Source organism: Dendropsophus ebraccatus, chromosome 6 (assembly GCF_027789765.1).
Source record: "Dendropsophus ebraccatus isolate aDenEbr1 chromosome 6, aDenEbr1.pat, whole genome shotgun sequence".
In the NCBI taxonomy this organism is placed as follows: domain Eukaryota; kingdom Metazoa; phylum Chordata; class Amphibia; order Anura; family Hylidae; genus Dendropsophus; species Dendropsophus ebraccatus.
The window spans coordinates 133,751,431-133,778,228 of record NC_091459.1 but is presented as its reverse complement, the minus strand read 5'-3'; the positions used below and the strand labels follow the sequence as shown (position 1 = coordinate 133,778,228).

At 44.7% G+C, this 26,798-nt stretch overlaps 1 protein-coding gene across 1 annotated transcript in view; it reads right to left on the bottom strand.

The window, feature by feature from the left end:
* The window catches only part of TRAPPC12 (trafficking protein particle complex subunit 12), a 103,013-nt gene that overhangs the window by 58,699 nt on the left and 17,516 nt on the right, over positions 1-26,798 (bottom strand). The window contains exons 3-5 of the mRNA XM_069974066.1: positions 25,884-26,000; positions 8,321-8,434; positions 3,086-3,224 (exon numbers count right to left, since the gene is read on the bottom strand). Of these exons, the coding sequence (XP_069830167.1) occupies positions 3,086-3,224; positions 8,321-8,434; positions 25,884-26,000 (370 nt within the window). The remainder of the gene's footprint in view (positions 1-3,085; positions 3,225-8,320; positions 8,435-25,883; positions 26,001-26,798) is intronic.

The following is a 26,798-nucleotide window of genomic DNA, read 5'->3' as shown; positions in this document are numbered from 1 at the left end:
GGTCTATTCCACGGCCCCGATGATCGTTAAGCGAGGGCTGCAGGGACATTGTTACCGATGTCCTTGTAGCTCTTGTTTGATACATTACCGGAACCGCCGCGGCCAGTGATTGGCTGAGCGGTCTGTCAGTTCAGACAGCCCCACTCCGAAGCTGCTGCGGCGCGGGACTGGGAGGAAGGAGGAGAAGACTTGCAGCCAGGACAGGTAATGTATGGTTCTGCTGAAATTGTCGGTCGCCGCCACGCACCGCTATTCCACCGTAGCGATGCGCTGGTGGCGAACGATGATTTTAGGTCAGAACCTAAATGAACGATCAGCCGATGACACAATCATCGGCAGATCGTCCGATTATCACTGCGATTTGGCCGACTATCGCTCCGTAGAATAGGCCTCTTACTCTGTATAAATGAGATTAAAGGGAGTGCAGGAATTTTGCTCATTTCTTACCTGTACAATGAATGATGATGTTAATATCGCACCAGATAATTTGATAAGAAAAAAATGTAGTTCAAGAAAAAAACAAAACGTGAATGTTTAAAACAACAAGCGGTGCGACAATATAGAAAAAAATATAGAAAGGCGGGCATACATGGCTGTCTGCTCCAGCACATGGCAGGAAGAGCCAGGCTTTGTATTGTCAGGGAGAGGGATAGCTGAGGGTTGCACATGAATGGAAGAGGAGAGAAAATCAAATGATTCCGGTGCAGAACTCGGAAAGAGAAGACAGGGAAAAACGAGTAATTATAAGGGAAGGAAGATGCAAATGGAACAAATGAAAAGGCAATGGCTCCCAGACGGGCACTTTAGGTGAAGGAGATTTTCCCCTGCAGTATCAAAGTGACAGAAAGAGGTCTCCCGCTATTACCGAGACTCTCACAGACCTGCCAGAAGGATGTGCATGTGTGAGGAATGCCCATTATTTCCTCCCTCAAAGAATTATTTATTCCTCCATCCATCTACCTAGACAGATGGATGCCAGCCGCTGCCGCTTTATGAGACTCCCTCATACACTAAGGGGGAGCACAGCAGGGATAGGTTAAAGGGACAATAAACCTGGAAAAAAATAAAGGTATAAAAGTAAGCAGGGATAAGAGGATTGTATAGATATTCCGGCAATCTCTTCTTCGTGTCCTATGTTAAAGGGGAACTCTGGCGGAGTGTTTTTTTTTCCCTTCAATTAACTGGTGTGAGGAAGTTATATAGATAAGTAATATAGGAAGTTATATAGATTTGTTTCTTATATTTAAAAAAAACCTCCAGTCTTCCAGTACTTATCAGCTGCTGTACGTCCTGCAGGAATTTTTTCCAGTCTGACACAGTGCTCTCTGCTGCCACCTCTGTCCATGTCAGGAACTGTCAAGAGCAGTAGTGGTTTTCTATGGGGATTCGCTTTGGAGGTGGCAGCAGAGAGCACTGTGTCTGACTGGAAAAAATACACCACTTCCTGCAGGATATACAGCAGCTGGTAAGTACTGGAAGAATGGAGATTTTAAAAGTAGAAGTAAACTACAAATTTATTTATCTTTTTAAAACCAGTAGATTTGAAAAAAACAAACATTTTTGCCAGAGTACAAATGGCACTGACTTGAGTGAAGTTTAGTGGCCCTGGTCGTCTTCTGCAAACAGGATAGTGGGGGAGAGCTCCAGCTCCTGACAACTGCCTTACACGGAGGCTGATCTTGTCTGCTACTTGAGAGGATCTGAGAGAACATCCTATGTCCTGAAATAAATATTAGAACTGCTTCTAGGGACCATAGGAAAGGGCAGAATAACTTGCCTAGCCTAGAAAATCAGCGCCCCGCTGCCCCATCCACATATGGGTGAGGCTCTAGATGGATTCACCTTTGTCTCACGTGGGAGTACCTCATGGAAAGGCTTTAAGGGTTACAAAATATTTCCTCATGGGGGGGGGGGGGGATTTATCTATGCTTTTTGAATTTTTTTGTGCAAACCGCTGAAAAAGTTGCAACTTATTGAGCTTATTTGCCGGGCTGGGTTCACATTACGTTTTTGCAATCCGCTTTTTTTTTTTTTTTTTTTCTTTGCAAAAAACGGCTGAAAAACAGATGCATGTTTTTCCATTGAATTCTATTATAAAAAAACGGATCCGTTTTTTTTAACACACACAAAAATGCTAGGCTGGACCAAAGGTAATAAAGCCGTATCCACTGAAAAGTCACAGCAGTATTGGAAACCACCTCCGCTGGCGGGGAAAGGGTGGTCTTCTCTAAAAAGTCACTGATGGTCTGGAGGATGTTCTCTGGGCCACTCATCCATCTGGAGGGCAATCGCAACCCATTTGGGGTATGAATCCATCCTTGCAGGTTACATGCACCTATACATACTGACTGTGTTCCCTAGGGAGGATGGGGTCATCCAGCAAGATAATGCAACATGTCACATGGATAGAAATACCCGACACTGGTTGGAAGAGCATGACCAAGACTACTAAGCCCTACCCTGACCGCTAATTCCCCAGAACCCAATTGAGCATCTGTGTGACCACTTCGATGGCGGTGATTCTTCCCCATGCACCCTCCTCGTAATCACAATATTAAGTTCATTTAAAAAAAATAATTTATATATATATATATATATATATATATATATATATATATATATATATATATATTAAAGACTAATGCATGTGTATTTAATATTGAATGTAAATTTTCCAAGCATTTGTGCAATTTCACTGCATCACACCTCAACATAGTCTAGAGGTGTACAGGGATCTGTCAACCATATTTCTTGAGAACTGCAGAGGGTGGTGACTGACAAACATATAAAACGGCCTTTGAAATTTCCCAGTGTCAAGAAGGCAGGGCTTGTTCAAGTGCCGCAGCCTGACATGTCTCCTTGTTTGTCCTCAAATCCGAGGCCCCTGAATGGCTAACATATAGGGCTCTGTAGGTCGATCAAGAAGGGGCAGGGAGGTTAGGACAAGTGAGGAGGCATGCCATGCTGTGGTATGTGAGCAGGTTGTCCCCGCCCCCTTGACACTTGGCAGAAAAGTAAAGAGACAATTTTACTGGTTTGTCAATCACCATCAAGCAATAGTTTTGGAGTGGTTCTGAAGTCTTACCTCTGCGCCCTGGATAAACATGGGGGTAATAGTCATAGTACAGGTCCGGCTGGTCGAGGTTTTTAAAGGGTTCAAACTCCAATTCTGCATTTTGAAAAAGTCCGAGCTTCACCAACAAGGAGAGCCGCAGGAACCAGAGCTGGAAAACACCGATATGTTGTTAGGTTAGCCACTATTCATCACACCTATAACAACATTACACCACTACAGCGTCTCCTGCCTGCCCCAAGCCTGGAGATACAGACTTCTGCCCACTTGTCTCCTCCTTGTGTCATTTGCCTCGTGCTGTGATGTGCCGTGATGTTCCTCCTCTGTCACCTTCTGTTTGAGATGCAATTCAGTAGCACAAAGCCAGATCCTAAAACTCCGAGCCCCATCTGGATGCATCCGCACTGGGATGGCAGCAGGAAGAGACTATCCACCATATTCCTGGCTCCCACCTCAGCATAGATATATAGGGGAACTATCAGCAGGTTGGATGAATCTAACCTGCTGATATATCCCAATTGCACAGGAGACGCCAAGGAGGAAGTTATGTCTCTTACCTTTATCTTCGGCACCATTACGGTGCAGTTAGTGGTTAGTTCCGCAGTCCGGTAAGACCATTAGGAGAACTAGGGCACCATTAAGAGTAATGTCTGCCCCCATAGCGCTGATCCGCCCTGCCCCTTTCATTATCAAAGGGGTGGGTCGGCCGGAGGCAGATCGGTGCTATGGGAAGGGGCAGTGTTCCTAACTGTGCCTCAGTGCACCTAACCATCTTATTAGACTGTGGAGAACATAACTAACTGCACCGGAATGGCGCAGAGGAGGAAGGTAAGAGACATACCATCCTACTCAGCGCCTCCTGTGCAATAGAGACATATCAGCAGGCTAGATTTATCTAACCTGCTGAGAGTTTCCCTTTAAAGTAGGGATGGTCCGAACCTGCCGAGGTTTGGGTTCGTATGAACCCGAACGCTCGGCAGCAGATTCCAGCTGTCTGCCCGCTCCGTGGAGCGGGCGGATACAGCGGGAGGAACGCCTGGAAAACTGGGATACAGCCTATGGCTATAGCTGTATCCCAGTTTTCCAGGCGGTCCTCCCGCTGGATCCCAGACAGCGGGAATCATTACCGAGGGTTCGGGTTCGTACGAACCTGAACCGAACTTGGTTCGGACCATCCCTACTTTAAAGTGTCACTTTTTTTTGCAGAAATTAATAGTCCAGGTGATTTTAAGAAACTTTGTAATTGGGTTTATTAGGCAAAAATGCCATTATCTGCATTCAAAAAGACTTTCCCCAGTTCCCCACCCCCTCCTCTCTCTCATCCACTGCTCATTATCAAGAAATTACAAGAAAGACTCTTTTACATCAGTCGAGCCCTGTTGCAACCTATGGAGAGGGGTGGGGGGAGGGAGATTAGTCGCTAGCAGAGAACAAAGGATTACACAGCGTGAGCTACATGAAAGCCGGTATTCAGAGGTCAGAGAGGTCAGTGGAGACTTCATTGTTCTCTATCTCCTGAAGACAGGGGGGAGGGCTTCAAACTGCTTTTTCATGAAAAAAATTTGTTTTTTCGGCTAATTAACCCAATCACAAAAAAATTTAAACAACAACGACACTTTACACAGAAGCCACATTGGGAGGGGGGGGGGTGTAGAGAAAGAGAGAAAACCTCTCTAAAAAAGCCAGATTCTTTACAGCAGCCTCATGGACTATAACAACCAGCAGTCTGGTGGAGAGTCCCTGATTTGTACAGGAGAGTTTTCTAGACATGCTCTGTGACCTGTACAGAAGTTTCTCTGCAGGGAGGGGGGAGGAGAGGAGCTGTGAGCTTAACCTAGCGTGAATGACCTGATCCTGTCTTATCTATATACCACTATCACCTTTCATTTCAATGCTGCCATTAATGTCTATATATGTGTAGTGCTAGAGGATAAGACTGCTGGTAGCATACTAAGGGCTTTCCTTTTTCCCTGGAAACATTGCCATTCTGTCTATGTCTTGGCCGAGTATTGCGTTGTAGCGTAGTACAAATCAAGCAAATATGGTTTATCTGCAATATTAGTCACAGTTAAAGGGGTTTTACTTAATTTATTATTATTTTTTTTAATTTATATATATATTTTTTTAAGCTGACACTGCTGAGGTGACCACTGATCTTAACACCCTTGTACCTGGTCTTTTCCCACTGTCCTTTACTGATTAAAGCGGGTCACCAATGTGGTCACTGAGCGGCTGAGCTGGCATTTCCTACGTGACAGTACTAGAGATGATTAAGGTTGGGTTCACACTGCGTTTTTGCCATTAGTTTTTGTGTGCATCCATTTTGATCCATTTTTCCATTTACTTCTACTATTAAAAAAAAAAAAAAACGGATCAGAAAATAGATCAAAAACGCATTTTTTATTAGCGTTCACAAAAACGTGATCAACCAAGTCGATGGAAAAACGGATCAAGGCAAATGAACACAAATGCATCAGTTTTTTCATCTGTTAAAACAGATGAAAAAACGCAGTGTGAACCCAGCCTGACCCTCCAGCACCCTCAGGTTCGTATGTGCAGCATTTGACTACCAGCGGCTGCAGAAGTTGAATGCAGCTGTCTGGAAAACATGGATATCGCCATAGGTTGTATCCATGTTTTCCAGGACTCCCTAGGGCTGCATCCACCTTCTACAGCCACCGGTAATCAAATACAGAACACTTGCGGTTGGACAGACCCAGGGGCGGTCTTGGCATTTCTGGGGCCCCAAGCGAAGTTATGTCTGGGCCCCCCCCCTCGACACGTGTTCCAAAACAATAGACCACTGTGTGTTGCCCCCAGTAGTATATACCCCTCGTGCGCTACCGCCAGTAATATATACTCCTTGTGTGCTGCCCCCAATAGTATATACCCCTTGTGTCCTGCCCCCAGCAGTATATACCCCTTGTTTGCTTCCCCCAGTAGTATATAGACCCCTGTGTGTTCCCCCAGTTATATATAGCCCCCAGTGTGCTCCCCCAGAAGTATATAGACCTCCTGTGTGCTGCCCCAGTTGTATATAGACCCCCTGTGTGCTGCCCCCAGTTGTATATACCCCCTGTGTGCTCCCCCACTAGTATATAGGCCCCCTGTGTGCTCCCTCAGGGGTATTTAGCCCCCCTGTGTGCTCCCCCACTTGGATATAGACCTCCTGTGTGCCCCCCCCCCACTTGGATATAGACCCCTGTGTGCGCCTTCAGTAGTATATAAACCCCCTGTGTGGTTCCCCCAGTAGTATATAGACCCCCTGTGTGCCCCACCAGTATTATATAGACCCCATGTGTGCTTCCCCAGTAGTATACAGACCCCTGTGTGCTCCCCCAGTTATATATAGACCACCTGTGTGCCTCACAAGTAGTATATAGACCCCCTGTACGTTCCCCCAGTAGTATATAGACCCCCTGTGTGCCCCACCAGTAGTATATAGACCCCTGTGTGCTCCTACAGTAGTATATAGCCCCCCTTTGTGCTCCCCCACTTGGATATAGACCTCCTGTGTGCTATCCAAGTTGTATATAGACCCCATTCTGCTGCCCCAAGTAGTATATAGACCCCCTGTGTGCTGCCCCCAGTAGTATATAGACCCCTCTGTGAAGCCCCAGTAGTCTATAGCCCCCTGTGTGCTCCTCCCATTTATATAGACCCCCGATATGCATTCCCCTAGTTAAACAGACCCCTGTCTGCTCCCCCTCCCATATAGTATATAACACAATAAAACAAACACTTATACTAACCTGGGTCCGGGCGTCTCCTCTTCTCTTCACTCCGAAGGGTTTTCCTGCGATCACAAGAGGCCGCACTCCCCTTGTCCTGGCGCCGATGCTCCAGTGATATCACTGGAGCGCCGGCACCACAAGGACAAAGCTGCCACTTGTGACCGCAGGGAAAACCCTTCCTGCGGCCACAAGAGTGACTGACAGGAAGGGGGCCAATGTCTCCCGCCCTGTCAGTGCTGCTGCATGTAACTATGAGCGCTCATCACGAGTGCTCATAGTTACAGTTCAGATGGCAGCAGCGAGCAGGGCAGCGGCCCTGTCCAGCGGTCTTGAGCACAAGAGCGGGGTGTGGGGCCCCCCCCTGGATGTTGGGGGCCCCAAGCGATCGCTTGGGGTGCTTGGTGCCAAAGACCGCTACTGGACAGACCCAATCGTGCTTGAGATTCCCGGAACAGAACTAAGTACCAGGATGAAGTGGGGACTTGGGCTGTGTCAGAACCACAGTGATGGGGATGGGATCAGGCAACTTAGGCTGGGTTCACATTACGTTTTTGCAATCAGTTTTTTGCAAAAAACGGATGAAAAACCGATGAGAAAAACGGATGCAATTGTATCCGTTTTGATCCGTTTTTTTCATTGACTTCCATTATAAAAGAAACAGATCAAAGAAGATCCGTTTTTTATTTTTTTTAACGGACACAAAAATGAAGTACACTACGTTTTTGTGTAGGTTAAAAAAATGGATCCGTTTAGAAATTTTTTTTTTTTTTTTTTTTTATAATGGAAGTCAATGGAAAAACGGATCAAAACAGACGGACACAATTGCATCCACTTTTTTCATCATTTTTTTTCCAAAAACGGATGAAAAAAAAAGTAGTGTGAACCCACCCTAAGCAAGTCTTTTGTTTTTCTACATTTTGCAACTTTAAAATAATAAAAATATTGCAGAAAAAAAACATAACAATACACAATATTTTTGTTACCCACTAAGATCATTTGGAAAACATTTGTTACCCACTAAGATCATTTGGAAAATAAACATTAAAAGAACACGTAAGGCAGGGTGCACGCTACGTTTTTGCAATCCGTTTTGATCCATTTTTCCATAGACTTTCATTATAAAAAATAACGGATCAAAACGGATCAGGTTTTTTTTAACGGACACAAAAATAAGGTCGACTTTGTGTACGTTAAAAAACAAAAAAACAAAACACGGATCCGTTTTGATCCTTTCTTTATAATGGAAGTCAATGGAAAAATGTACACAATGCAATCAGGTTTTTTTTCCATCCATTTTTCATCCTTTTTTGCAAAAAAACAGATTGCAAAAACGTAGTGTGAACCCAGCCTAAGGAACAAGTCCATCAAAACGGGACAATATGAATGAACAGCCTCTCCCATCCAATCAGATCCCCACTACAAAAACCAGGATGGCCGGATGCTACGGACACCTCCATTAGTCTTTACACAATTATTTATTTTTTTTACTGAAAGCAACGAATAGCCTTCTCACCTGCAGCGAGTCAGTGGTGTGGTTAGTCGGCTGACCACTCTTGCCATACCCTTGCCCATGGGCATTCAGGAGCCTCCCGCTAAGGTCGACGGCAGCCCGCCAGTTCTTGCTATTCTGCGGGAAGAGAACAGAAGATGGTGACTAATAAATGATGCCAATAAAATGCTCAGCTGGTTCATTTGCTTGAAGCGGCTCGATCTAGTCATCAGTAATGATGACAAGGTCAGTAAAGATGGCCAGAAAAGCCAGGGATGTCATTTGTCAAAGCCGTACGTATAATTAGGCAGTAAGTGAAGCCAAGCATGAGGCGCTGTATGGAGCGAGCGGAAGACACCAACAATATTATAAACACTACCCCCCCCCCCATTCTCACAGACGCTAATGGCCTAAATTTTACTGAGGGTTAAAACAGGCAAACGCTGCATACATAATGGAGGGAGACGCAGGATTTCTTATGTCTGGAAATTAATTTACGTTAACCCCTTCCTTACATTTTATTTATTTGAGCTTTTGTTTTATATGTTCCTTTATAAGTTTCTCATTTTAATAACTTTTAAAGCAGTTATACGGGCGCTTTATTTTTGTTACTTTTACCTTAGTAAATTTTTCTTTTTGTGACATTAGGGAGAATGAAACACTAATGGAAATAATAATAATAAGGGTCTTCTTGTTTTTTTTTCCTTTGTTTAAAGGGGTACTCTTTAACCCCTTAAGGTCAAAGCCAATTTTCGTTTTTGCGCTTTTGCTTATTCCATTTTAAGTTTAAAAGTCAACAGCACTTGCATTTTTTCACCTAGAGACGTATATGAGCGCTTATTTTTTGCGAAACCAATTGTACTTTGCAATGACAGGCATTATTTCTCCATAACATATGCTGCGAAACCGGAAAAAAATCATTTGCGCTGTCAAATTGAAAAAAAAAACTAATTTGTTTTGATTTTGGGGAGTTTTGCATTTACACCGTTCGTCCCATGCTAAAACTGACTTGTTATGCATGTTCCTCAAGTCGTTACGATTACTATGATATATAACATGTATAACTTTTATTGTATCTGATGGCCTGTAAAAAATTCAAACCATTGTTAACAAATATATGTTCCTTAAAATCGCTCCATTCCCAGGCTTATAGCGCTTTTATCCTTTGGTCTATGGGGCTGTGTGAGGTGTCATTTTTTGCGCCATGATGCGTTCTTTCTATCGGTACCTTGATTGCGCATATACGACTTTTTGATCGTTTTTTATTACATTTTTTCTGGATTGGATGCGACCAAAAATGCGCAATTTTGCACTTTGGAATTTTTTTGCGCTGACGCTGTTTACCGTGCGAGATCAGGAATGTGATTAATTAATAGTTCGGCCGATTACGCGCGCGGCGATACTAAATATGTTTATTTATTTATTAATTTATATTTATAAAATGGGAAAAGGACTTTTATTAGGGGAGGGGATTTTTTATTAATAAAAACACTTTTTTACTTTTTTTTTTACTTTAACTAGAAGCCCCCCTGGGGGGCTTGTATATACATAGCACTGATCTCTCATAGAGATCAATGCTGTGTATATACACAGCAAAGATCGATCAGATCGGTCATAGATTGCTATGGCCTGCTGCAGGCCATAGCAATCTATTGCCGAGCCGGGATCAGCGTCATTCCGACACTGAGGCCCGGCACGGGCAGAAGAACGGATCTCCCATCTAGACACCAGGGACACGGAGAGCACAGCATCTAAGTGCAGCTGTCAGGTTTGACAGCTGCACTTAGAGGCTTAATAGAGGCACTGCCCCGGCTTCACGTGTCAGCCGGGATCAGCGCCGTTCAGAGCGGGGTCCCGGCGGGACCCCTCTCTGAACACCCCGAGCGGCACCATGACGTATCAGATACGTCATGGGTCGCTAAGGGGTTAAAGAAAGATTTGTAATTTACTTCTATTTAAAAATCTCTAGTCTTCCAGTACTTATCAGCTGCTGTATGTCCTGGAGGAAGTGGTGTATTCTTTCCAGTCTGACACAGTGCTCTCTGCTGCCACCTCTGTCCATGTCAGGAACTGTCTAGAACATGTCAGGAACTGTCTAGATGTTTTCTATGGGGGTTTGTTACTAATCTATGATAGACTAAAAAGAAAACAAACATTTCCTACAGCAGCTGATAAGTACTAAACCAGTTGATTTGAAAGAAAAAGTTTTTCGCTGGAGTGCTCTCTGCTGCCACCTCTGTCTATGACAGGAACTGTCCAGAACAGGAGCAGATTCCTGCTCTCCAAAATGGAAAGAATACACCACTTCCAGCAGGACACACAGCAGCTGTTAAGTACTGGAAGACTTGAGATTGTTTTAATAGAAAAGAAAAAAATACATATTTCCGGCACCAGTTGATTAAAAAAAAAAAAAAAATGGCGAACAATCCCTTTAAATAAAATGTTTGATAATGCATAATGAATGCTGTGATGAAAACATTCAGTGTAAGGGGGGGGGCTATACAAGAGAGGATGAGACAAAGGGGGAGATTTTTTAAACATGGTGTAAAGTAAAGTGAGACTGGCTCAGTTGCCCCTAGCAACCAATCACATTCCACCTTTCATTCCTCACAGACTCTTTGGAAAATGAAAGGTGGAATCTGATTGGTTGCTAGGGGCAACTGAGCCAGTTTCACTTTACACCATGTTTGATAAATCTCCCCTAATGTCTTACATTTCCAACAAACTAGAATATCCAGAAAAAACTGAGAAGAGAAACCGTAACGTCTCCATCCTCCCTGACGCATGACATTTTTATTTTGATATGATTAGTTGTATTGGAAATACTCGTGGTCTTCTTAAATCCTGGGTGCAGCGCTGAGAAGTGAGGATGAGCCGTATACAGACACGTCCTGCACGCCTTTCTATCCGGTGCGCCGCAACCCCAATATATCTGTAATCTAGGATAAATTTTGTCAGATTAAAAACAATTAAATCTGAAATTGTAGATATGAGTCGGCGGAGTAACGCAGCGTTCTCTACATGGCTGCTGTGGGGGAAAGATGATTTATGGAGCTGTAACCGAGCCGCGTGCGGAGCAGCTGTTGTCTTACCAGTCATTTCAGGACAAGAGAGCGCTCACCACTGCCACAGGCGCTCCACTAGGGGATGGGGAACAAACAGGGGGAAATTATTTTATAATTAACAAGAAAAAAAAAAAAAAAGGCGGAGATTTATCAAACATGGTGTAAAGTGAAACTGGCCCAGTTGCCCCTAGCAACCAATCAGATTCCACCTTTCATTTTCCAAAGAGTCTGTGAGGAATGAAAGGTGGAATCTGATTGGTTGCTAGGGGCAACTGGGCCAGTTCTACTTTACACCATGTTTGATAAATCTCTCCCAAAGAGCTTAACGTATAGAAACTGCTCTAATAAAAAGTGTCCATGTGGACCACAACAGCAGATCATCCTTCTTTGATCACCAATCAATTGATTTCCGGAAAAAAAAAAAAAAAAAAATTAACGACAGTGACTCTATGATTTCTTAATAGAAGTAAATTACAAATCTTTGGCACCAGTTGATTTGAAAGAAAAAAAAAATGGTGAACTATGCCTTTTAAAACAGCTCTGACTCACTCATTGCACTCTTCAAGACCTTTCAAAGTCTCCAGTGGTATCGGACACCAAAATGTTAGCATCAGATGTGGTGGTAAACACACGGCCCTCCAGCTGTTGCTAAACTACAATTCCCATCATGTCTGGACAGCCAATGATTTAGCTTTGGCTGTCCAGGCATGATGGCAATTGTGGTTTTGCAACAGCTGGAGGGCCAAAGGTTCCGCACCACTTGTGAAGTGCGGCCTCCATGGATCGGACGTTCCTCCAGCTCATCTTACAACTGATCAATCAGAGATCTGGGAATTTGGAGGCCAAGTGACCACCGCTCTTAGTCATGTCCCTCATTTCTAAACAGTTTTTGCACAGTGCCCATGACACTATCCTACTGAAAGAAGCCGCAGCCATTAGTGGATCCTGCAGTTATTAGAGGAGGACTTGGTCTGTATAATGGTTAGGTAGATGGTATATGTCACAATAACATCCACATGATGCCAGAAGCCAAGGTTTCCCAGCAGCACAAAGCACCCACCGAGCTTATCTTCTTCCCATAGTACATCCAGGTGCCATCTCTTCTCCTGGTAAGTAAGTTCTGAGGGGAGTCAATGGACCGACTTCAACCTCCAAAATACTCCTTGAGCGTCGTGGCGCAGATGTCTCGTGATGACGATAAAATTCCACATCAAACAGATGGGATAATAGTAAAAGTTACGGTTTAATAAGGCAACGCGTTTCGGCCTGTATAACAACGGACAAGCCTTTCTCAAGCCATAGAACCATTTGCAACACAACAACATATATATATACACACATAACACCCTATGATGTGGCCTCCAAACATTTCCGGGTGAAGACCCGCCTCTACCTAACCACGGTATGATAATTAATATTATATCAAATGTAAAGAAACTACATGTAAAAATGCCAAAAAAGATCGGATTACCTTAAGATGTTCAATAAGACTCCATTTGCCATGCTGCCTGTAGTCCAAATCACTGAGGACACCGCAATCGGAAATGACGTTGCGTGCTTAACGTAATTCACGTATCTAGTGGAGTAAGCATAGATCCAGAAAAGGTCTGACTACTACAGGGGTGAGAATCCTGGGACATGATATCTAACGTAAACTCCGTAGCGCCTGCGCAAAAGAGACATGCGCAGGACTACAAGATACAACGGAACCAATTAACTCCGTTCATGCTGGTCTCAAATTTATGCAAACGACATATAGTACATTTGCCATTCTGTCTTTATTGTAGGTGGTGCTTAGACATGTTCAATGGTCTCATTTAGACCATTGGGTGTTAGACTATGCATTTTATAGATCCAAAAAGACTCACGTCTATTAAGACGTGTATATCTATCGGCAGTGTCCAGTGGAATTTGTTCAATCGGTAGAATTGTGATTTTATTAAAATCACTATCATGTTGCTGTGACAAATGTCTAGATACACTATGTTTCTCAAATTTTTTATTAGTATTGCATCTATGATTGTTCATACGTAGATGCAGAGGCTGTATGGTCCGCCCGATATATTGGAGGCCACATGTACAATTAAGCAAATAAATAACAAATGATGAAGTACAATCTAAATTCTGTCTAATTTTAAATACTTCCCCTGTTACTGTAGATCTGAATGATGTAATCCCATCCGCTATGTTGAGACAGCATTTGCATGTTTTTTTGCCGCATTTATGTATGCCTATATTTTCTACAGCTTCTTTTTTGTTTCCACTGTTCATACACTTCCTAAGTTTACTTGGAGCTATTGTTTCTTTGATGGTTTTCCCTCTGCGGAAAGTAAGGGCCGGTCTATTGGGGATTATTTTATTTAAAACTGGATCTTTTTTTAGGAGATACCAATATTTTTCCAATGTTTTTTTAATATGTCCATTGCTGTTATTATAAGTTGTAATTACAACTTATAATAACAGCAATGGACATATTAAAAAAACATTGGAAAAATATTGGTATCTCCTAAAAAAAGATCCAGTTTTAAATAAAATAATCCCCAATAGACCGGCCCTTACTTTCCGCAGAGGGAAAACCATCAGAGAAACAATAGCTCCAAGTAAACTTAGGAAGTGTATGAACAGTGGAAACAAAAAAGAAGCTGTAGAAAATATAGGCATACATAAATGCGGCAAAAAAACATGCAAATGCTGTCTCAACATAGCGGATGGGATTACATCATTCAGATCTACAGTAACAGGGGAAGTATTTAAAATTGGACAGAATTTAGATTGTACCTCATCTTTTGTTATTTATTTGCTTAATTGTACATGTGGTCTCCAATATATCGGGCGGACCATACAGCCTCTGCATTTACGTATGAACAATCATAGATGTAACACTAATAAAAAATTTGAAAAACATAGTGTATCTAGACACCTGTCACAGGAACATGATAGTGATTTTAATAAAATCACAATTTTACCGATTGAACAAATTCCATTGGATATTGCCGATAGATATACACGCCTTAATAGACGTGAGTCATTTTGGATCTATAAAATGCATAGTCTAACACCTAATGGTCTAAATGAGACCATTGAACATGTCTAAGCACCACCTACAATAAAGACAGAATGGCAAATGTACTATATGTCGTTTGCATAAATTTGAGACCAGCATGAACGGAGTTAATTGGTTCCGTTGTATCTTGTAGTCCTGCGCATGTCTCTTTTGCGCAGGCGCTACGGAGTTTACGTTAGATATCATGTCCCAGGATTCTCACCCCTGTAGTAGTCAGACCTTTTCTGGATCTATGCTTACTCCACTAGATACGTGAATTACGTTAAGCACGCAACGTCATTTCCGATTGCGGTGTCCTCAGTGATTTGGACTACAGGCAGCATGGCAAATGGAGTCTTATTGAACATCTTAAGGTAATCCGATCTTTTTTTGGCATTTTTACATGTAGTTTCTTTACATTTGATATAATATTAATTATCATACCGTGGTTAGGTAGAGGCGGGTCTTCACCCGGAAATGTTTGGAGGCCACATCATAGGGTGTTATGTGTGTATATATATATGTTGTTGTGTTGCAAATGGTTCTATGGCTTGAGAAAGGCTTGTCCGTTGTTATACAGGCCGAAACGCGTTGCCTTATTAAACCGTAACTTTTACTATTATCCCATCTGTTTGATGTGGAATTTTATCGTCATCACGAGACATCTGCGCCACGACGCTCAAGGAGTATTTTGGAGGTTGAAGTCGGTCCATTGACTCCCCTCAGAACTTGCATTCGATTCACCTGCTGGCAATTCAGCCAGTCGGTCTACTCAGAGTGATATCGGCTGCGGTGTACATTGTGAAATCTACAATAGTGTTGTGCCTATACTAGCACAACACTAAAAGGTGAGTGCATGTGCACTTTTGTCTTCCTAGACATTAATTGTCCAAGTGATATTGCACCAGAAGGCGCCTCTTGTCCCTCTTTTTCTGTTTCTCCTGGTAAGTGACACACAAACACCCGAGCAGCCACACACTGTTTAAGGGTATAAACACACACACCATATACGCAGCGTATTTACTGCTGCGATACGCAGCAAATACGCAACAAATACGCAGCAGATTAGATCTAAATAACTGAACACAGCATCAAATCTGCTGCAGATCTGCTGCGTATACGGTGTGTGTGTTTGTACCCTAAGTGTTTTTGCACTCCTCCTGGTGAGACCCACATGACCGCAATCAGCAGGAGACACCTGAGTGCACATGTTTTAATCCCTCCTGTCTTTCCCGTTCTGTCTGCAGCAGCTATGATGAGTGTAATACCTTCTCCAGACTTGTGTTGTTTGGGAGCAACCTCCTCCACCGGTGGTGACGGCTGGGTGTTTTTGGGGGGGCTTTTTTTGGGTCTGGTCCTGTGACATGGGGGTTGCAGGGCCGTTCCATGGCCTCCCTTCCCTGCCTGTGCACGCCTGCGGGGGTGGTGGTCACTGACCGACACAGTGTGGACTTAGTGTAAGGACCCATGTGTATCAGAGACCTGCACATTGGTACATGGGGCAGTGTGGCTTGATAAATTTACACAAAAAATTCTGATGTTTTTTTATATGCAGCCGAGAGGCACTAGTGTCAGCCATAGGTGTGAGGTGCAGCGCTTTTTATTTCTCTCCTGGATCGCTCTGTGTAAAAGGACCATAAGGGTGGCGATTTTTCGGCGATAAACAATCTCAAACGGCCGCTATGACAAACTATCTTAAGGGCTCGTTCCCACTGAGCAAAAGCAGCTGAATTTCTGCGCTGAATCAGCGCTGAAATTTCAGCCGTTAAAATAGGTGCAGAGCTAATTTCCATTGTGTTGAATGGAAATTCTGCTCTGCAGTTCACACAGTGGAATTTCCGCACTGAACTAATCCGCTTTCCGCCAGAAGAATGAACATGTTCATTCTTCCGCTAGCGGAAGCCTATACAAATCAATGGGGCTCTGATTTTCTGTTTCAGCGCGGAATACAAGCGTATTCAGCGCGGAATACAAGCGTAATACAAGCGGAAATTACTCGCTGAATCAGCGTGGAAATGGGGAAAAGGGGGGAGGAGGAATCTAGTATATGTTCTGGTATAGTCTAGTTTACTCACCAAATACTCGCTGAATTTCAGCGCTGAATGCATGCGGATTCAGCGCGGATTCCTCGAGTATTCCGCGCTGAATTTGTCAAGAGCTGATTACGAGCTGAACACTTTCCTAGCGGAATACGCAGGGATTCTGCTTACATTCTGCTTATATTCTGCTCGGAATTCAGCGTCAGTTGATTTCAGGCGGAAATATTTCCTTGCGTAATCCGCTCCTTTTGCTCTGTGTGAACGTAGCCTAAATCATTCACCCTATTACGCAGGACGATGATCGTTACTTTTTTGGGCTTGTCCTTTCCTGGCTGGCAGACCAGGGAACGACCGAACAAGTTATCACACCGAACGATGTTCAAAAGATTTGTGAACGATCGACGTTCTTGCTGATAGTTTATTCGTTGCCTGCTATTACACAAAACGGTTATCGTATAAATCTGAACGATGTAACAATTTTTTGAACGATATTCGTCCTGTCTAATACGGCCCTTAGACTTCTAACCAATGAGTCTTGGGTGCCTGTTCACCAGCGGTCCTTCCTTAGAGCACTATTGGTAATTACTAGAGATGAGCGAACCTGGAGCATGCTGGAGTCCATCCGAACCCGAACTTTCGGCATTAGATTAGCGGTGGCTGCTGAAGTTGGATAAAGCCCTAAGGCTATGTGGAAAACATGGATATAGTCATTGGCTGTATCCATGTTTTCCAGACAACCTTAGAGCTTTATCCAACTTCAGCAGCCCCCGCTAATCAAATGCCGATCATCCAGCCATATAATGGCATTATTCCTAGATTACGATTTACCACTGATCCAGAGCATCGATGATAACTATCTTATCGGTGGGGATCCAACTGCTTGGGCTCTTATCGATCATGAGAACTGGAGTCCCCATCTCTTGTGTCAACATAGCACTGATCGAGCATGCTCACCCCTGCTTCACTGAAATTCTATAGCATTATGTGAGCGCAGTGCTCAGCTTTCTCCAGCAGTCCAATAGTGAGCCAGTGGTAGCGTGTATGCTCGACCAACACTTCATGGACAGCCACAAGTTGGGGAACACAACTGATGTACCACTCTAGCGGTCTATTATTTTTATTGTGAGTAAAGAAGGAAGTTAAACTGCACTCACCGATAAAATTTCTTCATCTTTACCATTTATCCATAGTAAAAATGAGCAGAATCGGACAAGGTGCAGACAGTGTGGTAGCAGATGCCACGGAAGTAAGGTGACAGACTGTTTCACGCCTTAACGGTGCTTCTACGGTCGGTCCGTAGAAGCGACGGAAAGGCGTGAAACAGCCTGTTACCCCACCTCCGTGGTTTCTGCTACCGCACTGTCTGCACCTTGTCTGATTCTGCTCGTTTTTACTACGGATAACTAAAAAAGAAAGAAATTTTATTGGTGAGCTCAGTTTCACTTCCTTCTTTACTCACAATATGATATTTACTTGTATACATTGGAACTAGCACCTCCGTCATTGCTGCTATTCAAGAAAAACAAGCTAGACGATTGCTGGGACTAGTAGTGCCACCATTGTCTTGTTTTTGTGTATACTATGACTATTCTTTCTTTGTACAGGGCAAATAAAAGGTGTGTCAATACATGCAGCAAAACCGCATGGCGAAAAGTCACTCATGGCGTAGGAACCTACGTATATTTCGGTATATGTGTAAGGAGCTGTCTCTATACACAGTTTAATACTAAAAGGTGTGAACAGAACCTTGGCGATTTATTTTCTTTTGTTCCAAAAAACACTATTTATATTGAAACTGAAAAGAAAAATTCAAAAACATCATAGGTTTACGCAACATGTACCCCCCTAAAAAAAAAAAAAAAAAAGCATCACTTCTTGACTACAAAAGAAAGGTAGAATTACAATAGCGTTGATTTCAGCCTTCGTGGGAACGCGGCTTTTCCACAGACACTGCTAATAGTACCTGTGTGCATTCCCTCCCCGGAAACAAAGACTCAAAGGGGGCCATTAACTCTACGTGTGACACCATTAAGGTGATTAAAATGTCCTCCTCCACCAGCCATGACATTCTCCTCCATCATAAATTACGCCGCTAGAGCACATTGGCACAGCTCGGGAAAATGCATTTATTAACCCTTCTAGAGATGTTCTCCTTCTATAAAATCGCGGAGTGCGGAGATTCTCCATTATACCATTAAAAGCTTTTTAGCAGTCTGCTGCCGCCGTCTATTCCCTGCTCAGCTCCAACCCAGCAATTGACCCTTCTAGGCTTGACAGATACGTCTGCGGGTGATTAACACGTGATATGAAGAAGCGTGCTAGACTAAAAGCTTTATAGTCAGCCTCTTCTCTCTCCCTAAGTAGGAGACTATGGATTCCTAACCACATGTAAGGGCCGGACTTCACCTGGCTTGCACCTTTACTTATATCTAATAAAACTACATTTACAGTAGTTCTCTAACATATACTTATCCAGGCATCAAAGGAATACAAGAGCCGCTATGGTGAGGGGGTGGGGATCGGTCGCCTGGCACAAGAACAGTATCAGGACAAGGCACCTTAGATTTGTTCTGCTAGTCTATGATTATCTTATTATACTCTGCAACAATGTCAGCCTCACCTAAAGCAGTCTCCTTGCTTAGGTCCTAGGCTCCAAATACTCATATACGCCTAGGACTTACAGTACAGACAGTCACAAGAAAAAAAAATATATAAAAAATACATATCCATGCAAGTAGGCAAATAATAATAGGAACTAACCAACTGATTACTTAAAGGGGAAATCCAGAGCAAAAAAAAAATCTTTCAAATCAACTGGTAGAAAGTTATATAGATCTGTAATTTACTTCTATTCAAAAATCTTAAAAGGGGTTGTCTAGCGAATTTTTTCTTTCTTTCAAAATCAGTTGGTGTCAGAAAGTTACATAGATTTGTAATTTACTTCTATTTAAAAATCTCCAGTCTTCCCATACTTATATAAGCTACTATATGCCCTGCAGGAAGTGTTGTTTTTTTTACATTCAGACACAGTGCTCTCTGCTGCCACCTCTGTCCATGTCAGGAACTGTCCAGAGCAGGAGAGGGTTTCTATGGGGATTTGCTGCTGCTCTGGACAGTTCCTGACATGGGACAGAGGTGGCAACAGAGAGCACTGTGTCAGACTGGAAAGAATACACCACTTCCTGCATGACATACAGCAGCTGATAAGTACCGGAACAAAGAAGTAAATTACAAATCTGAATAGCTTTCCGAGACCAATTGATTAGAAGAAGAAGAAAAAAGTCTCCGGAGTATCCCTCTAAATTGGATGAAAGATTAATAGAGATAAGTGAACTTATAGTACATTCGGGTTTTCCGCCCCTTTCCACACCCTTACTATGGGAGGGGAGATTTGCAGGATTCAAATGCAAAGTGGTCGGGTTCCCGCAAACCTGAACTTACTGTAAGTTCGCCTGTGTCTAATGATAAAGATGCATCAAAAAATGTACATGTAAAAATGTCATGTTCCACAAACAGATGTACGTGGAACAGGAACAGGAACAAAAATGACCTAGCTATCCTTAAATCTTACCCTATACTGACCCTTTACTGTCCCTGAAAATATCCCTATTGAAAACACCCATCTGAAAAACTAACGGGAGGGCTCTGGGACAAAATCAAGACTGAACAGATACTGAACATGAATGATAATAAGACAAGGTACAGATAGAAAAAACAAGGGGAAAAAAAAAAAAAGAAGAACCAATTGAATTGACCAAGAACATAACTAGGCTTCAACAAGGTACTAGATATATAGAAGGAATAGTGGGTTCAGATACATAGGGAATGTGCTATCCATGAAGGTGTATCCAAACAAAATGTAAAGTGTTTCATACCCCAAATGGATATAAAATCAAATACAGTGGTACCTTGGATTAAGAGCGTTTTGGTTTAAGAGCTCACATTTTTTCGAAACTGTGACTTGGTTTAAGAGCATTGCTTTGGTGTAATAGCTCCCTGTACTGGGTGGTAGGGGGAGTGGGGGAGGGGCATGGTCTGCATAGTGTGGTCTACAGCTCTGTACTCTGACCCAGGAAGTCTCCCTCACCTTCCAAATCATAGCAGATCCACTTCAGGCTGGGGCTTACATCAGGGGACAGGACTGTGGAGGTAATCTCTCCATAGCTGTAACCCCTCTCTCCCCGGACAGAGAGCGCTGCATGTATGTGCCCACATCTGCCTTGCTCATTCCTTCATGCTCCCTGCAGTCTCTGTCCGCCCTTGTGTTTCCCATCCTCTCCATTACTGTACAGTAACTTAAAATATCACAGATTCTGCTGTTTCTGAATGTTTGTTTCATTTGTCTTACACATTATTCAGAATAATAAATATTTATTTTTGGGGTGTGGAACCAATTGCCTGCATTTCTAATGATTTCTTATGGGAAAATTTGCTTTGGTTTAAGAGTGGATTTGGATTACAAGCACGGCCCCGGAACGAATTATGCTCCTAATCCAAGGCACCAGGTTATTTAGATAAGAATCATCAAATCCTGCTTAGAATTAATGGTTACAATGGCAGCAAGAATAATAACCCGACAAAGAAGAGTCAAAGTAGCACAGAAGTAGTAATGATGGCTGTATTTCAATATGTAGTAGAGAAAACGCGGCAGCTGCCTGAGGATTATGAATGAGAGCATAAAACGCAGCGGGGCTCGGTGCACACCAGACGAGAGGAGGGGAAAAAAAATAGGGCACAGAACAAATAAATGGATGATGTTTATACACAGCGGTGAGCCTCACACTAATACAGTAAACACGAAATCCAGGTCACCGTATACCCAGACGCACTCACGACTCACAGATTATTTTTTAATATTTCATGGCTCCTCTTATTGCATACTGTATGTTTCTAGCCCTCTGCATAGCAGCTGAACCCTACAGTGCCTTGCCGGGAACAAAAGACCAAGAGGAGAAAGTAATGAACAGTCCCTGCTGAAATATATATATATATAGATAACCAAAAATAAATACAAAAACAATGGTCTAGTTTGGCTTTACTGCAGTAATATAGACACGTAGCACAATTACTATTCTGCGTATTCCTAAGACCCTATTATGTCAGGTAAAGAGGATTTCTAACTTCCTGCTCCTCCCACTAGACCTTCCCTGCCTTCTCCACTACTCTGTGCCCCTCCCACTAGACCTGCCTTCTCCATTACTCTGTGCCCCCCCCACTAGACCTGCCTTCTCCATTACTCTGTGCCCCTCCCACTAGACCTGCCTTCTCCATTACTCTGTGCCCCTCCCACTAGACCTGCCTTCTCCATTACTCTGTGCCCCTCCCACTAGACCTGCCTTCTCCATTACTCTGTGCCCCTCCCACTAGACCTGCCTTCTCCACTACTCTGTGCCCCTCCCACTAGACCTGCCTTCTCCACTACTCTGTGCCCCTCCCACTAGACCTGCCTTCTCCACTACTCTGTGCCCCTCCCACTAGACCTGCCTTCTCCATTACTCTGTGCCCCTCCCACTAGACCTGCCTTTTCCATTACTCTGTGCCCCTCCCACTAGACCTGCCTTCTCCATTACTCTGTGCTCCTCCCACTAGACCTTCCCTGCCTTATCCATTACTCTGTGCCCCTCCCACTAGACCTGTCTTCTCCATTACTCTGTGCCCCTCCCACTAGACCTGCCTTCTCCATTACTCTGTGCTCCTCCCACTAGACCTTCCCTGCCTTATCCATTACTCTGTGCCCCTCCCACTAGACCTGCCTTCTCCATTAGGCCCTGTTCCCACTGAGGAAAGGTAGCGGAATTGTCCGCCGCGGAATGCCGTTAGCCTCCCGCTCATAATGGGAGTCTATGGGAGGCGCGCGCTCCTGCTCTGTACGCGCTGAAGAATGAACATGTTCATTCTTCAGCGCGGACAGGGCAGGAGCGCGCGCCTCCCATAGACTCCCATTATGAGCGGGAGGCTAAAGGCATTCCGCGGCGGACAATTCCGTCGCGGAATTCTGCTACCTTTCCTCAGTGGGAACGGGGCCTTACTCTGTGCCCCTCCCACTAGACCTGCCTTCTCCATTACTCTTTGCTCCTCCCACTAGACCTGCCTTCTCCATTACTCAGTGCTCCTCCCACTAGACCTTCCCTGCCTTATCCATTACTCTGTGCTCCTCCCACTAGACCTTCCCTGCCTTATCCACTACTCTGTGCCCCTCCCACTAGACCTGCCTTCTCCATTACTCTGTGCCCCTCCCACTAGACCTGCCTTCTCCATTACTCTGTGCCCCTCCCACTAGACCTGCCTTCTCCATTACTCTGTGCTCCTCCCACTAGACCTGCCTTCTCCATTACTCTGTGCTCCTACCACTAGACCTTCCCTGCCTTATCCATTACTCTGTGCTCCTCCCACTAGACCTGCCTTCTCCATTACTCTGTGCCCCTCCCACTAGACCTGCCTTCTCCATTACTCTGTGCTCCTCCCACTAGACCTGCCTTCTCCATTACTCTGTGCCCCTCCCACTAGACCTGCCTTCTCCATTACTCTGTGCTCCTCCCACTAGACCTGCCTTCTCAATTACTCTGTGCTCCTCCCACTAGACCTTCCCTGCCTTATCCATTACTCTGTGCCCCTCCCACTAGACCTGCCTTCTCCATTACTCTGTACTCCTCCCACTAGACCTGTCCTGCCTTCTCCATTACTCTGTTGTCCTCCCACTAGACCTGCCTTCTCCATTACTCTGTGCTCCTCCCACTAGACCTGCCTTCTCCATTACTCTGTGCTCCTCCCACTAGTCCTGTCCAGTCTTCTCCATTACTCTGTGCTCCTCCCTCTAGTCCCGTCCAGTCTTCTCCATTACTCTGTGCTCCTCCCACTAGACCTGCCTTCTCCATTACTCTGTGCTCCTCCCACTAGACCTGCCTTCTCCATTACTCTGTGCCCCTCCCACTAGACCTGCCTTCTCCATTACTCTGTGCCCCCCCCACTAGACCTGCCTTCTCCATTACTCTGTGCTCCTCACACTAGACCTGTCCTGCCTTCTCTATTACTCTGTGCTCCTCCCACTAGAACTGTCCTGCCTTCTTCATTACTCTGTGCTCCTCCCACTAGACCTGCCTTCTCCATCACTCTGTGCTCCTCCCACTAGACCTGTCCTGTCTTCTCCATTACTCTGTGCTCCTCCCACTAGACCTGTCCTGCCTTTTCTATTACTCTGTGCTCCTCCCACTAGACCTGTCCTGCCTTCTCCATTACTCTGTGCTCCTCCCACTAGACCTGTCCTGCCTTCTCCATTACTCTGTGCTCCTTCCTCTAGATCTGTCCAGTCTTCTCCATTACACTGTGCTTCTCTTCTAGACCTGTCCTGTTTTCTCCATTACTTTATGCTCCTCCCTCTAGATCTCTCCTCTTGTCTCCATTACTCTGTACTTCTACTAGTCCTGTCCTGTCTTCTCCATTACTCTGTGCTCCTCCCTCTAGACCTGTCCTGCTTTCATTATTTTGTGATCCCTTTTCTAGACCTGTCCTGCCTTCTCCATTACTTTGGACTCCTTTTTCTAGACCTTTCCTTGTACCTTACTTTACACCCCTCATAGACATGCCTTCTACTTTCTCCTTTATTGTGAACTCTCCCTTCTAGACCTGCCCTATGCTGCCTTTTACATCACTGCATGCTGCTCCAAGACCTGTCTACAATACTCTGTGCTCCTCCTAGACCTGTCCACAACCTGATATATTTCTGTGCCTTCCGTTTTCTAGGCCTTTCCTCTACCCTATACATTACTCTGCTCTCCTCTTTCTAGACCTATCATCTACCCTATACATTACTCTGCTCTCCTCTTTCTAGGCCTATCCTTTACCCTATACATCACTCTGCTCTCCCCTTTCTAGGCCTATCCTTTACCCCAGTGATTTTCAACCAGTGTGCCGTGGCACACTAGTGTGCCGCGACACAAGGTCGGGTGTGCCGCGGGGAAAGTTCCCCAAACTATGGTGCCCCTGCAGATCGCCCCGCTGCTGCTGTCCGCCTCACCTACTGGCCGCCTGTAGCGCCCAGACGTGCTCCTCCAATCCAACCAGCGGAGACCGGGAGCGCGCAGCACGCTCCCGGTCTCCGCTGGTTGGATTGGAGGAGCACATTCCGGGCCCTACGAGCAGCCAGTAGGTGAGGCGGACAGCAGCGGCGACCATCTCGGAGGAGGAAGGAGGGGAGAGAAACCTGGGGATGGGGGAGAGAAACAGGAGAAAACAATAGGGGAGAGAAACCTGGGGATGGGGGAGAGAAACCTGGGGATGGGGGAGAGAAACCTGGAGATGGGGGAGAGAAACCTGGAGATGGGGGAGAGAAACATGGGGGAGAGAAGCATGGGGATGGGGGAGAGAAGCATGGGGGGAGAGACAGGGAGAGAAGCATGGGGGAGAGAAACATGGGGATGGGGGAGAGAAGCATGGGGGAGAGACAGGGAGAGAAGCATGGGGGAGAGAAACATGGGGTTGGGGGAGAAACAGGGGAGAGGAGCAGGGGGGAGAGAAGCAGGGGGGGAGAGAAGTTTGGTGGAGAGAAGCATGGGGGAGAGAAGCACAGGAGAGAAGTATGGTGGAGAGAAGCACAGGGGAGAGAAGCATGGGGGAGAGAAGTATGGTGGAGAGAAGCACAGGAGAGAAACATGGGGGAGAGAAGCACAGGAGAGAAGTAGGGGGGAGAAGTATGGTGAAGGGAAGCACAGGGGGGAGAGGAAAACAGGCCCAGGTTTCACACTGAGTGAGTATAAATACATTTAGAATCTATATTATTAACTATATGTATAATATGTACTGTTTTAGTGTCATTTTGTGCCATTTTGGTTGGTGGTGTGCCCCGGGACTTTTTAAGTATAAAAAGTGTGCCGCGGCTCAAAAAAGGTTGAAAATCACTGCTTTACCCTATACATTACTCTGCTCTCCTCTTTCTAGGCCTATCATCTACCCTATACATTACTCTGCTCTCTTCTTTCTAGGCTTATCCTTTACCCTATACATTGCTCTGCTCTCCTCTTTCTAGGCCTATCATCTACCCTATACATTACTCCGCTCTCCTCTTTCTAGGCCTATCCTTTGCTATTGGCTGCAATGCAGCGATCATTACACAGAAACCTGGCTGTATGGAGAAGAGCTGAGCATGTGTGTCCTCTGACCTCAGCCTAGAAGAGAAATTGGTACACAGCTATATACTGAACACTAGGTGGTGCTATACTAGGAAACTAAACGCCAAAACTTTGTACTTCATTTAAGCAACATGGAGCTCTGGAGGGTTCCTGACACAGATGAGGTGGCAGCAGAGAGCACTGTGTCAGACTGGAAAGAAAACACCACTTCCTGCAGAACATACAGCAGCTGATAAGTACTTGAAGACTGGAGATTTTTAAAATAGTACCTCTTTTTTGCCTGAATGGGTGAGTATTAACAAGTTATATACTTACAAGAAGCTGTTTGAGGCCCAGGAAGGTCTGTTCTACGGAGTTGGCGGTGAGGACCTGTCTTTTCATGGCAGCCTGTTCACCCAAGAAGCGCAGCATAAGTTCCCTCACTGCATCGACCTGGAATAGGTAAAACACATTCAGTATTCACATGATATAACATCAGTCTATACCGGTATACGTCGGGCTCCATCATGCAGACTGTTTTACAGAAAGAACAGAGCTGCATCTTCCGCTATTCTTCCCATTAGAATGGGTAACTTTTCCTTCTTGGAGGGATTTTGGCTCGGCATGTTCCAAGGCTCCTTATGGGTCAAACACTGTTTTTATTTATTTATTTATTTATTTGAGCAATGAAGCATAAGGGCCCTATTCCACCGGACGATTATCGTTTGCATAATCGTTAACGATTAACGATCTCAAACGACCGCTATTGCAAAAGACCTGAAAACGTTCACTCATTTCCATGGAACGATAATCGTTACTTATGATCGTAATTGCGATCGTTTTTCTTCGCTATTTATTCGCTATTGCGCTCGTATCTATTGCGAACGACTGAACGACGTCTTATTAAATGTGAACGATTTGCGAACGTTTTGCGAACGAGCAACGATAAAAATAGGTCCAGGTCTTATGCCCCTATTCCACTGGTCGTCAGAGGAGCAAACGAGCGCTCTCAGCGCTCGTTTGCTCCTCGTTCCCTGCTTGCTGCCGCAGCTATTCAGCGCGGCTGCAGCAAACGGGTGAGTGCGGGAGGGGCGGCGGGGAGCTGCGGGGGGGCTGCCCGGGGGATCGCTGATCGTCCGGGCAGCCCATAGGATATAGCAGCATCTGCTGCCAATGCTCCTATTCAACGGAGCGACGGCAGCAGATCGCTGCTATATCAGTCGCTTGTTTTTCAACATGTTGAAAAACAAG